Here is a 13,959-nt window from a genome sequence, read left to right on the forward strand (position 1 = left end):
CTGTAGAATATGAGTTTCTAAAACCAGACTGCATCTCATAAAACATACTGCTTTCAACTAAAAAAAATTTAAAGTTGTGTATACACTGATTTTTCTAAGATTTTTGACACAATACTTAAAATACTAACTGGCCTGTAATTACCAACTTCCAAATTGCTATTTTTCTTGTACAAAGGTTTTACCCTAGCTACTTTCATGTCATCAGGTGCACAGTTTTCAGAAATAGACATATTAACAATAAAAGTAACAGGAATTTTAAAAAATACAGCAGCATCTTTCATAAATCTGGCAGGTTTTTATCTAAACCAGTACTCTTTGATGCTTTCAGGTTCTTAAATTCTTTTAAGACAAAGGACTCAGACACATGTTTTAAGACAAAAACACTGTTATGAGGATTTCTAACATTATAAAAATCAATCAGAGCTTCAGAATCTAAATCAAATAATTGACTAGGACATGGTAATTTATCAACAAGTTTGGATGCAACAGTTGTGAAGAATTCATTGAAATGATCTGCAATTTTTCTAGGACTATGACAACTTTCACCATCAATATTTAACACATGTCAACATTTTCATTAGCACCTTTAAAAGATTTGTATCCTAGCTGTTTTAAGTTTTGCCACAAACTTTTAGGTTTATTTCTGTTTTCAGCAATTTCTTCAGAAAAAAAGAAGATTTTGCACTTCTAACTTCCCTTTGAACAATATTTCTGTATTAACAATACATTGAATAGTCCTCATGTATGCCATGCTTTCTAAATTTATAAAGATAAGAATCCCTGAGCTTTATGGAATGTAAAATCTCAACTCACATCCAAGGTTCAGTTCTCTGTTTGAGTCTGACTTCTTTAACAGGAGCAACTGAATTCAGAACTAACATAAAAATATCTTTAAAAGCTATCCAAGCACTATTTACATTTTCAGAAATCAGCCTTTTCTAAATGTTCAATGAATAATTCCTTACTGTAATTCTTAATACACTTAACTTTTGAAAAATAATGTTTTGAAAAAATTGGGTTGGTAATTTTCCTTGTACAAAATGTCATGAAATGATCACTAAGGCCTATAGAAATTGTACCATACTGACTCAATCTGTCCTTTGAATTTGTTAAAATATTATCAATAATACTGCTGGAATTAGAAATTCTAGTTGCTTCACTGATACTTTGTTGAAGATCAAATATTCTCAGAATGTTGGAGTAACACTTTGTAGATTAGCTTAATATACTTTAGTTTCATTATTTGTTAAACGCTAATAAACGAGTGAATAGTTATTAACGAGTGAATAATATAATTTATGCACTTTGTTTGTATAAAAACATTTTAGACAGCTTTGAAATGGTTAGAAAAAAATGTTATATAAACAGTTCATTAGAGTTATGAGCTACACCAGTGAAACTGGTATCCCTTAATATTTCAATTATTATTTCTTTTATTACAGCATGTGGTACAAACACATGGGGAGAAAACTGCGAGAGAACATGTGGATTTTGCTTAAGCGGAACATGTAATCGCTTCACCGGCCGATGCACAGGAGGATGTCTTCCTGGATATAAAACAACAAGCATGTGCAATGAAAGTATGCTCGTTTTATATTTATAGTAATTTTGAAAAAGATACTAAAGAACCACCTTCTGCCTGTAACTTATTAGTGATATTTTTATAAAACAAAACGTATTTGTAGAATGTCGAAGAAGCATGACAAAACGTTCTTGCATTTTTATACACCCGTTTTGGAATAAGGACGTATAATGTTATGGCGAGTCCGTTAGATCGTCTAATTTCATGTCCAAAGCATACCTCAATAGCTGTTTGGCTTGTAGGTAAGTGAAATTGAGACGATGTGCAGAGTACATGAACCTTGTCTGTAGGTCAAAGGTGAAGGTCTGAGAATGGAGCTCAAATGTCAAATCTGACCGTCATAATTCGTGTTCGGAGCATAACTTAACAACCATTCAAGGTATTGACTTAAAACTTGGCATATAGATAGGTGGCGATGAGACAATTTTCAGAGCGCATACACGTCACGAAAGGAGCTCAGATGTCAAATGTTCCTTCAATCGCCTTCGTAGAAGAATTTTATAACCATTCAAGATATTGAATAAATTCTTAGCAAATAAGTAGATGGTAGATTAGGGAATGTGCAGTGTGCACGAACAAGGTCTGTAGGTCAAAGGTAATGGTCACAGCAAGAGCAAACGTGTCAGTCATATTTTGTGTCCAAAGCATTAATTAATTTTCATTCAAAGAACTTTTACTTCAAACTTGGCATATAAAAAAGGTAGCAATAAGATTATATGCAGAGCGCATGGACTGTATTGACTTAAAACTAGAGATATTGATGAGTGATGAAAAGATGATTTAAGGAGTGCAACAATTCACATTACCTCCTACCCGAAACTACAAATTTTACTTCCTTCACTTTTGATCAAGAGCTTCTGGCGTATATTGCACCGCTTTGCGGAGTTCTTCATTCGGCGTTTGTTTAAATCCTGATAATCTGTTGAGCTGACTGATGATGCCCTCTTGTAATAAATTTCATGTGGTCACTCATTATCAGTCTTAATGCTTTGAGACAAATTATAACGATTAACATTGCGTTGTAATCTTAAATGTTTTGCTTTTTTTATAATACTAGTATTATATACTGTGAAGCATGAAAACACTTATTTTTATTTCCAACTTTGAATGAACTTTCAATGTTGATGTTTGACAGAATGTCCAGTCGGGACATACGGACCCGGTTGCTCAGGCACTTGCAGTACAAGTTGTAAAGTTCCTGGACAATGTAATAATGTGAATGGACACTGTGAATCTTGTGGAGCTGGGAAGCAAGGTGACTACTGTGAAAAAGGTAGGTCTGATGTCAAGTAACTGCTAGTATGTAATAGATTTTGGAATTATTTTAGGTGTCATATCAAAGACTGACATCATAGAATAACTCACTACAAATTATAACTTAAAGTGAGAATATGAAATAAGGTATATCATATCGTGAGCCTTTAAAGCGTAAAATGTGTGACTTTTTCTTAATCTTAATGCAATCAAATACGTGCTAAAATCAAAATAACAGCTAAACAGAGTTGATAGTTTTAATCTTTACCAGACTGAGTGCCTACATCAATGCCACAAACCAGCTGTGATATCATCACATGAAATAATTTGTTTTATTTTTTACTTGAATTCGAACAAAACAAGTAAATAAAAGAATTTTCTAAACAGAGTAGTTAAAAAAGAGGTTGTCTTCTTATACATGTCGTTGTAATTTAGTTTATTTAAGAAATAGTTTATAGCAAAAGAGTGTTTTATCACTGTTTATGCACGATGGGCGGTTATACGTCGGGCGTAATAATATTACGAGGGCGCAGCACGAGTGAAATTATTTGTACGACGCATTACCGCCCGAGTGTATAAATAGTGTTAAAACACGGTTTTGTTATAAATTATTTCGATTCTTATATACCCTTAATAAAAAAAAATAGATAAAATATAGAAGCGCTCTTTCTTTGTCGCAACAAAATCTTTGACGTCACCGCACGTTAGCGTGACGTCATTCTAGCGTAAAAGTGTTTTAACAGAGGCAGGCATATTTTGTTTGTTTGTTTGTTTTGGGTTTAACACCATTTTTCAACAGTATTTCAGTTATGTAACGGCGGGCAGTTAACCTAACCAGTTTTCCTGGATTCTGTACCAGTACATTAAAAATGTTATTGAGACACAACGTTTGTGTGTTAGAACAATTTATTCAGTTTAATTTCTTAGATTACAGAAATGGAATCTCTGTCATGTATGCGGAAACAGGAGTCTACGAACTGAAATATTTAGTTTCAAGTACATAATGTTATCATATTATTATTTTGCATAAATGATATCCGAAATTTATTCACAGATTGCGACAACAGAAGTTATGGAGATGATTGTTCGAAAGAGTGTGGCGCATGCGCGAATAACGAAACATGTAACAGCGTATCCGGACATTGCAAGTTTGGTTGTAACAAAGGGTTCAAACATTCTCTTCTATGTCAGGATGGTGAGTGATTGCTTGATTGTATAAAAGGTAGAGCTCACTCGATATTTAATCATTTATCAATTTATGTAGTTACCTAAGTGATATGAATAAAATTTCGTAGAGACGAAACAAAGTTGAATACTGATTATATTTAATTTGATATGAGTGTTATTCAACAGGGAAAGGCTTGTGTCTCAAAACATATGGATCTTTCTAAATCGCTTTTTCTTCCGTAATACATACGAGTTCATTTTTCAGTAATTGTGTTAACATCATTTATGCCACACTTTAAGTAAATCTGTATCAAATATCAAAGGAAAAAATGAATTTGTTTGATAGAATGTGATGACGGTTCACATGGTAAAAACTGCACTGGTGTATGTGGTAGTTGTAAGCCAGGAACTGTTTGTGACAAAGTCACTGGAGTATGTCATTATGGATGTTCAGACAAATTCACTGGCGCCATATGTGTTGAAGGTAATGAAATTTCAATTACACAAAAATAACTATTCTTCCTTTGCTGATTTTCTCACTGTCGTGCCCAATTTCAATTGTTGTAACAGGCAGTTAAAGCGATAACCATTTCCAATGTCAAAAGATAATTTAGTAATTTGTAGACTTTTCTAGTTGTAGAATTTGAAATATAATTATTAAAATATTCAATTTGATAAAAGTCCGATGCGTCAGGGTTTATCTAATATCGAAATATTTTGTGACTTTGTATCTTGACGCAACATGAGCAAGATTATGTTAGAAGTAAAATACAAAGCGGTTTATAACTATTGGAATCATCTTTTGATGCACAAAATAACTTATTTTAATCTTAAGAAAATCATGTAATATGAAGCTACCTGTTGTGTCCCCGCCCACAAAGTTGTAATTCCAAATGTCAACAAACGTAAATTAAAGTCATATATTTCAGTAACTCTATGGGTATTTCAATAATACGTGACAAATAGTACTGATTAAAACTATTTTTCAGCATTGACACAGGAGAGCAAAGAATTTCCGATTGGCGGCGTTGTTGGTGGCGTGGTAGCAGTCGTTGTTGTCATAGCAACTGTGGTTTTGGTGTTTTTATTCTTGAGGCGGAGGAAGGCGCAACTAAAGTAAATTGCACTTTACATAAATTTATTGATATACCATATAATCTTGGTTAGCCAAATAGTGAACTGTTTCAAAGAAATGATACAGTGAAAAGACATGAGAACGCATTTGGTTCATATAGTGTTTATAGTTCTTACAAATATGTTAAAATGTAACAAAAAGCTCTTACAAGTTTGATTAACGTTAGTGTGCTCTTTTGTAGGTGCCTTTAAATTATTTCATAGAAAAGTCAGCTATGAATACTGTTATCAATTCACGACAAGACAAGTATTTATATATGTATGAACAATAACCTGGAATTGGTGGAAAAAATCTGTATATTGATCCCTCCATAGAGTACATGTTTCAAAGCGTTGCAGTTAGAGACGAGAGTGTTGTTTTATTGCACAAACATAATAAATTTAAACAAATTTTAAGTATGCACATTAAGTTGCTTAAGATAAATGCATGTTGTATGGTAAATCTCTTCCAGGAGTAAGTCGACCAGTCAAATAGGTTTTGATACTGTTCTTAATCAAGAGAAAGAAGAGAATGCTGGAAGTGTTAAAAGGAACAATATTTATGAGAATTCATCAGAAATATTGGCGGAATTAGGCAAGTCAAGGGGTAAATGATTATCTTGAATATTTCTTAATAAAATGTATATTTTCTCTGGAGTTCCGAGTCTGATCAATAATTGTAGCGTTTGCATTTTAAAAGAAAATAGTATACTTATTCACAGAGCTTCAATTATAATTTATACATTTACCTAAGTTACAACTACAAAACAGTATGTGCTGCTAGAATGTCGTGAATTGTAGCCAGTCCCGCAAACCTTTTCAGTATTTGCTTTGCCTAAGTAGCGTTCTCGTATTTCAAATGAGGCTTTTGTAAATCAGAGATAACATAATATTGTCCCTATATGTTCAGCTTCTCAAAACCCCTCAAACGTAAAAAACGAAGTTCCTGCACCGATTGATGAAGAAACAACCGACATTTATTACAATGAAGGACCTCTTGCCAAACGGCGGTCAGAGCATTCCATCTTTGTAACAGATCTGAAAGACTACGTAAAAAGGAGGACAGCGAATGCGGAATACTTTGTTCAAGAATTTCAGGTAGATATTATGTATGACGCCTACTAAGGGATCTATGTAGAATAAATTATATCCATTTATCCGATGTCACGTTGCGGAATTAAAAATAAAAGTAAGTCTGTTCAAATAGTCAAATTATGGATAACTCAGTGAAATAAACTCGACAGAAGAAGCCATGATTAATAAGAATTCTAATATGACTGACAATGCTTTTAAAATCATCACAACAATATTATGTTGACGTCACGTCAACGTGATATTTAGCGCCGTGTACGCATCAAGAAATAGCGCCCTCGTGAATTTATTACGCCCGACGTATAACCGCCCATCGTGTATAAATAGTGATAATTTAAAAGCACTGTTTTGCTATAAATTATTTCTTAATTATAACACGGCCCGAAATATTTTCCAGTTCACAAGAGAAGACTGTGTGTTATTATACAACTCATGCACTGTTTGTACGTCACACATATTACGTCATATATAGCGAACACAAAACAAGCAAATTTATAGTTAACAAATTTTGTCATTCTGATCCTGTTGATTAACCTGACGATTTTAAAATATTAAATATGAACCATTCACTTGGTATTGTTATGAAAAACCAAAGTAAAAACAGCACGAAATTATTTCTTTTTTACAGAAATTACCAAGCGGGTTACAACACCCTACCTCAATCGCCAAGAAAGCAGGAAACGCTGGGAAAAATAGGTACAAGGTGATGTATGCATGTGAGTATGCAGTTATTTTCAACATTACTTTAAATGCTTATTCAGAAATGACAACAAAATGAAAACAACGTCATAAAATACATTTGAAACTCAACCAATCAAATAGAGATTACTTTAAATGAAAGACTTTACAGTTACAAAGAAGTAGTGCTAGGATAGTACTGCCCGGAAGTATTGACATGTTATATCCTGTATCGTTTAGAACTATACTGAACAAATCTTCTAACCAACACATTACAACCAATATCTGAAATGGTAGTTTTCGTTGAATCTATAAATAAACCAAGCAACATATTAGCGGACTAGATTGTGATTCTACTACAAATTTTGGATCAATTCGTTAATAGCGTTGAATTTAGAAAACTCACTATGCACGCCACTCTCAATATGTTCTATGTAACACTTTTTTTAATTCAATGCACTGGTATTTTGCGGTTGTTTCAAAATGGACCGAGGTGTTTAAATGAATGTTATAGTTGATTTCCTACGAGACTTTTTAATGAGAAACGTTTTATTGTTAACGATATTGTTTTCTTAATGGGGTTAAGGTTTCAAAAGTGTGCAATAAGTTATTTGTAAGTTATGGGATAACTTTTAAAGTGTACGCACAGACGGAAAAACTATCTTTAAAGAGTTTTTTTCCAGATGACCATTCTAGAGTTGTTTTGAAGACCTTGCCAGGAAATCCGGACAGTGATTATATCAACGCTGCATTTATAAAGGTAAACAGACATTTTCATTACTGCTTAAATCATACAATCTCTTATAGTACATTACAATTATCTATTCGGTTAGAAGAAAATACATGTTACTGAGGTAATGTGACAGTATGTTTGTACACGTGCAGATATTAATCAAAACATAGAGAGTATAACCACGTATATACCAAGAATTGCATATAAAGATAAGATGTGTTTGTGCTAATTCTCCATCATCGATGTGGGTTGGAGATTCACTCTGGACGTTGAATTCTTCATGTGAGGAAGCCATCCAGCTGGTTTAAGGAAGGTCGATTGTTCTACCCAGATGCCCGCTCGTGATGAAAGAAGGCACGAATGGTACCTGGGGTCTTCTTTTACCATCAAAGCTGGAAAATTGCCATATGACCTATAATTGTGTTGATGCGGCGTTAAACCTAACAAAATAAATGTGCTAATTCTAATTGCTTTAATAGTCTTAAACTACATAAACACGTGAATTCTTTCAATAGGTATTCAAGTTATTACACCTTATATCGTATGTTGTAGGGTCATTTCAAGGACAATGCATATATTGCTGCTCAAGGTGAGAGAATTTGTTATGTATTTTGTTCCAGTGTTTGTCATTCCTACGCGAAGTTAGTCTGATTACAATGTAAATAGTCTAATACTTTGAATATTTATTGTAACAGATTTAATCAAGCAAAATTACACAGAAGTTTTAAATTAATAATTAACAATCAAAGAATTTACCATTCTGTAAGAAAACCACAAAAGAATAGGTCTTTTACAAAGTTGTTGTTGCTATTTACCGGCAATGACATTTTGATATTGATGACAATTCAGTTAGTTTCTAGACCATGAGATTTTTAAACTGATGCCTTTTTATCGTTTCTATTTCTTAAGGTCCGATAGATTTCACTTTGGATGACTTTTGGAGAATGATATGGGAAAAGGATGTTTATACTATTGTTATGGCCACAAGACTTGTAGAAGAGACCAAGGTATTTACAGTCAGTCGGTTAATTAAAATGTGCATGATATATAAGCCGCACCATGAGAAAACCAACATATTGGCTTTGCGACCAGCATTGATCCAGACCAGCCTGCGCATCCGTGCAGTCTGGTCAGGATCCATGCTGTTCGCTTTCAAAGCCTTTTGGAATTAGAGAAACTGTTAGCAAACAGCATGGATCCGCACCAGACTGCGCGGATGCGCAGGCTGGTCTGGATCCATGCTGGTCGCAGAGCCACTATGTTGGTTTTCTCAAGGCGCGGCTCAAATGCGCATGATATATTGTGTTTAATGAAGGAACACGGAGTTAGGTCCATTGCTGTTTCTTTTTGAAAAAAAGTTACTTCAGTTAAAAAATCTCTAGGAAGACTATATCTCACACACTATTGGAAAACACTGCGACTGCCTATCATATAACATTACAGTAGGTTAGAATTTACAGAAGCTCATAGTCATATGATACATACATTACAAGTTAATTGAAACTTGAACTACTTTTCACTCTGCAGATGAAATGTGTTCAGTATTGGGCGGAAGCGGAAGACGACGTTCAGTATGGAGAAATTAATGTTCTGACTGAATCGGTGGATATATTTGCGGAATTTACTATAAGGCATATAAAGGTTTCCCATCAGGTATATTCATATAACCTTTTGTTGCTAAGATTAAACCATTATAACGTTTTTAAAATTGAATAGATTTGTGTTCTAAAGTTAAATTCATCATACTAGCACTGACTGAGGTATTGATTTATTGTAAGTACGAATGTCAGTATGTTGTACAACTGATGTTAAGGATACATGATTTGTGTTTCGTGTGGACGTAATTTAGTTTCATACGTGTTTTTGCTTTAGGACAATCCAGACAATGTAAGAAATGTAACACAGTTTCACTATACCGCCTGGCCTGATAAAGATGTTCCCCGGAGTACCACAAGTTTGTTACACTTCTGGTATCAAGTTAGAAAACATGACGGGCAAAAGAATCATCCTTGGCTGGTCCACTGCAGGTAAAGGTTCAGATACGTTTGAAAAAGCACACGCGAAACGTTCCTTTTGCGCACATGTCGCCTGTCCCTCAAATGTACTTTTGCTACAGCTTAAAAGTGTTGAACCAGCTGTTTAAATCGAGTATTGACTGATGACAAAGCGAGAATATTAAAGCTAAATATATATATTGACCATGTATTATTTTTTGTCCAGTCTTTAGGACTTTAAATGTTGCACATGTCTGTCTGTTTCTGATGTAGATGTCATGTCATGTTTATGCAAGAAAATTCGATAATGTGTACAAAACTTTAAACGTGGGACGACTTCTCGACACGAAACATTGAAAAAGCACGATTAAGTTAACCTATCAGATATGCATAGTACCCATTTTACAAACTGTGCTTTATAGGTGAGACATGCGCTATTAAAATAAGCTAGTAACTATGCCTGTCATACTAAACATTGGGCATGACATCTGTCTCTAAGATGTGCCTTAAAAGGACGTGACTAGTAAGTAAGTCGTATGTCATAGACTGTAACAGCAGTTTTTGTCATCCTAAAATGATATCTAACCAGCTCAAAACAATGTATGACATGCTATTACATAAACTTCTATGTTTTACATATAGCGCTGGCGTTGGACGAACTGGTACCTTCATAGCATTGGATATACTTTATGATCAAGGCAAGGATCAGGGTTTTGTTGATGTGTTCGGATGTGTGAGAGACCTCAGGGATCAAAGGGTCAGCATGGTACAGACAAAGGTCAATAACTAGTACATTTTAGTTCACATCTAACTACAATATTTATTCTCCTTATTAGCTGACATGGATTTCATTGAATAATGATAAACCAAATGAAGCGGTATTTTCTTCGCTTTTTGGCAGTATTTACTCCATACATTGACGGACAATACTGAAGGATAATACAATGTATAAGAACCATAACTCTTTCTTGATTTTCATGTATGTATGTATGCAACCATAATAATTTTTATTCGGCGCAGATCTATCTTATTGTTCTGTTATAACTTTACTCAGTGTCAGAGGCCAATGAAAGAAATTAAAGTGTACATTTTCTTCACACAACTTTGCTACATTAAGGTATAACTCTTTTTAAGTGTTGAAGGGATTTTATTCTTTTTTTTTGGTTGGGTTTAACGTCGCACCGACACAATTATAGGTCATATGACGACTTTCCAGCTTTGATGATGGAGGTGGATCTCAGGTGCCCCTCCTTGCATTATTTCATCACGAGCGGGCACCTGGGTAGAACCGCCGACCTTCCGTAAGCCAGTCTGATGGCTTCCTCACATGAAGAATTCAACGCCCCGATTGAGGCTCGAACCCACATCGATGAGGGGCAAGTGATTTGAAGTCAGCGACCTTAGCCACTCGGCAACGGAGGCCCCTGGGAATTTAATCAAACTACATACAAAGATAGATGCTGTTGAAGGCAAAATGCAGTGTACAAACAAAAGATAACTTTTCATTGCTTACCTGTTCATTTAATTTATTAATAGCACTTTGTCCGGGGCATAAATTTTTCACAATGACAGAGTACAGTAAATAGTGCACTGTACAAGAACAATGGCTGAAGTTTTGTTTTTTTAAACATCTTCCTTCAATTAATCTTGAACCTTTTGACGGAAATTTAAATTTCACGAACGGAGTGAAAAACAATTGCATACATATTTTTACAGTAGTTCTTAAAAATACTCTTTCTTCTAAAACTGATATACATACGGTATTTCCTCTCCTTGTCAAACAATGAACATTGTACTTGTTGGACTTAAATTACTTTTATTTAAATTTCACCCTCAGAAAAAGGCACTATAATCTATTTTACAAATTTAATACTTTTTGAAAAACAGGAACAATATAGATACTTGCACAATATGTTGGTTGAGATCCTGGTATTACCATCAAAACCTGTGCACATCGATGAACTCCCAGCTGTGTATAGTGATTTACAAGAAATAGATCCGACGACGGGAAAAACAAAACTCCTGTTACAATATGAGGTAAATAATTTTACAAATCATTAGATATAGTCTTGCATGTTTGTACGTCGTTATTTTTTCTATATTTCAAATAATCAATGCCTTCGCCTAGTTATCGTCTGAAATTGAACCACGAGGACGTTAGCCCGAGATGTTAAATATTCAAGAACATTTAAATTTTGAACCGTGGTAAATCAGGCGATACACTTCACGAAGACACTGTTTATTTTCATCGTAACATGCATATTAAAACACGATGTTAAAAAGACAGTAAACTTCTGTCACTCAACAAGAAATGAACCGGACGCCAAGTGGCTTCCTTTTTTTAAAACGACAGGATAAAATCGAGCCATTTTAAAATATTCATTTTCAAATGACGCGGAAAAAAAACGATTTATTTATTGTTAGTATTGCATAATTATGTCTCAATATAACATAAGTTTACCATTTTGTTTTGGCATTTAGTTTTGCAATAAATAACTCTTAACTTTAATATAAATTCTTATTTCGTTAAGAGTACTTCTTCTTTTTTGAACGGTTGATATGACAATTTGGCTCTAGATTCCAAGACATCATTTCGTTGTTTTGCAGACATTACTTGATGACACAGATAGTGGAAGTGAGTCTGAAGATACTGACGAAATGTACACATCGGCTAAACAAACAGATAATAGAAATAAAAACAGACATTACAACATTCTTGCAGGTAATGAATTGCTTCAAAACCTTTAACTTACTGACGTATAATATAATACACTTTTTGATTAAATTGAGAACATTAACAGTAGTAAACATTGTAATTGGCGGTAACTGGACTATTAAAATATAATAAATGATTCAAGTAAGTATTCTATAAAGTTAGCTATCTTTCTTTCAGGCTGAGTAAATCTAACTAAATGTGCAACCATAATACAGATAAATCTGAACTCTTGGGATTGAACTGATTACGCCTGATCATAAGATCATTTGTATAGATATCATTTGTATAGACATTTTGCCACTAGCTGATCCAAGATTTTGTCCCGTTATGTGTCTCGTCCAAGTATAATTGTTTTAATTTTGTATGTAATTTTATCAATACATGCGCTGCTGTAATGTATCATTTTTGGATCGGCTTGTAAAGTGGCTATCCATGTTGGATATATTAAGGGAAACAGTACCGATCAATGTTATAGTACTATTCTGCTTTTGTTGTTTCCTTATTATCTTTAACTTTTATTTTCAGCCAATGAATACCGCCCATATTTGTTCACGCAAGTCAAAGGGTGTACAAACTATATTAACGCTGTATACATACCGGTAAGTTGTACGTCAGTTAGACATAAAAGATCTAAAATATATTAAAAAGCTTCTTATGGTTAACCATGATATATTTACTTGTTTCATTCAACCATCGTAAAACTGCTGTGTTATTTTGTGTTTTTTGCTTGTTTTAACGGGCGTCACTTACGTTTCTTAGTAGTGACGACTTACCTTTTCCACACCTGAATCAGAGGTGTATAACAAATGACGAATTGCCCATTTCTCAAATCAGTCATACGAGAGAGCACATGGCTTGTCCAATATTCGAATTTTCGACTTTCAATTTGGAAATATTCGTGTTCTACCTAATTATCATTAAGATTTAACCAAGAATGAGACAAACATAAATTTAACTGATCTTACGTTTTATCATGAGTAAAAAAAATATGTCCATGTGTTTTTGAGATATTTAAACATAGTGCATTTTTCTATGTCTTAGTGTATATTTTAATTGTTTTTTTTTATATCTATATTGTTTTTAAACTTGCGTGTCGCCTTATAATTATCGCAAGTGAATAATGAGTATACCATCTATCTTAATCATTAATTATATAATTGTTTAAACTGAATGCAAAACAATGTAACTTGTTATTGATCTTTTGCTTTTGCAAGTTTTTTTCTGTTTTCAAAATAATTGCAGGGCTATTGCGATACCCACGGATATATTATAACACAAACACCGTTAGTGAACACCGCCATCGACTGCTGTCGCTTAGTGTTTGAACAAGATGTGAAGGTCATTGTCACATTTGCGGAGAGTTGCGATGAAGAAGTGAGTTTTTCATATGTCTGCTGTTTAGCTTTTGATGTCTGTTTACTTATATTTGCGTCGCCTTTATCAGATATCCTGTATGTTGCACATAGCATGAACCGTGTTTAAATACAAGCGTCACCTTGCCATTTCTATTTTCTCTTCGTCAGATCTATGTTCTGTTCTTCTGGAATCTTTATGCATAATACATTCTCATTATGGTTTTGTATTAACGTCCAGAGGTATAGATAATTTTCGATATTTTAGATAGTACTTT

General features: G+C 33.8%; 1 protein-coding gene across 3 annotated transcripts in view; it reads left to right on the top strand.

The window, feature by feature from the left end:
- Nucleotides 1-13,959, top strand: part of LOC123557913 (uncharacterized) — a 52,151-nt gene that overhangs the window by 31,846 nt on the left and 6,346 nt on the right. For 2 of the 3 annotated variants that reach the window (XM_053544275.1, XM_045349699.2), the window contains 18 exons: nucleotides 1,443-1,580; nucleotides 2,718-2,855; nucleotides 3,891-4,031; nucleotides 4,350-4,487; nucleotides 4,993-5,119; nucleotides 5,590-5,723; nucleotides 6,027-6,214; nucleotides 6,837-6,924; nucleotides 7,570-7,646; nucleotides 8,172-8,208; nucleotides 8,529-8,626; nucleotides 9,147-9,272; nucleotides 9,492-9,646; nucleotides 10,256-10,391; nucleotides 11,501-11,650; nucleotides 12,221-12,335; nucleotides 12,855-12,928; nucleotides 13,572-13,703. In XM_053544275.1, coding sequence (XP_053400250.1) covers nucleotides 1,443-1,580; nucleotides 2,718-2,855; nucleotides 3,891-4,031; nucleotides 4,350-4,487; nucleotides 4,993-5,119; nucleotides 5,590-5,723; nucleotides 6,027-6,214; nucleotides 6,837-6,924; nucleotides 7,570-7,646; nucleotides 8,172-8,208; nucleotides 8,529-8,626; nucleotides 9,147-9,272; nucleotides 9,492-9,646; nucleotides 10,256-10,391; nucleotides 11,501-11,650; nucleotides 12,221-12,335; nucleotides 12,855-12,928; nucleotides 13,572-13,703 — 2,192 coding nt within the window. The remainder of the gene's footprint in view (nucleotides 1-1,442; nucleotides 1,581-2,717; nucleotides 2,856-3,890; nucleotides 4,032-4,349; nucleotides 4,488-4,992; nucleotides 5,120-5,589; nucleotides 5,724-6,026; nucleotides 6,215-6,836; nucleotides 6,925-7,569; nucleotides 7,647-8,171; nucleotides 8,209-8,528; nucleotides 8,627-9,146; nucleotides 9,273-9,491; nucleotides 9,647-10,255; nucleotides 10,392-11,500; nucleotides 11,651-12,220; nucleotides 12,336-12,854; nucleotides 12,929-13,571; nucleotides 13,704-13,959) is intronic. The other variant, XM_053544276.1, reaches the window with a different exon arrangement.

This window comes from Mercenaria mercenaria, chromosome 5 (assembly GCF_021730395.1).
Source record: "Mercenaria mercenaria strain notata chromosome 5, MADL_Memer_1, whole genome shotgun sequence".
NCBI lineage: Eukaryota > Metazoa > Mollusca > Bivalvia > Venerida > Veneridae > Mercenaria > Mercenaria mercenaria.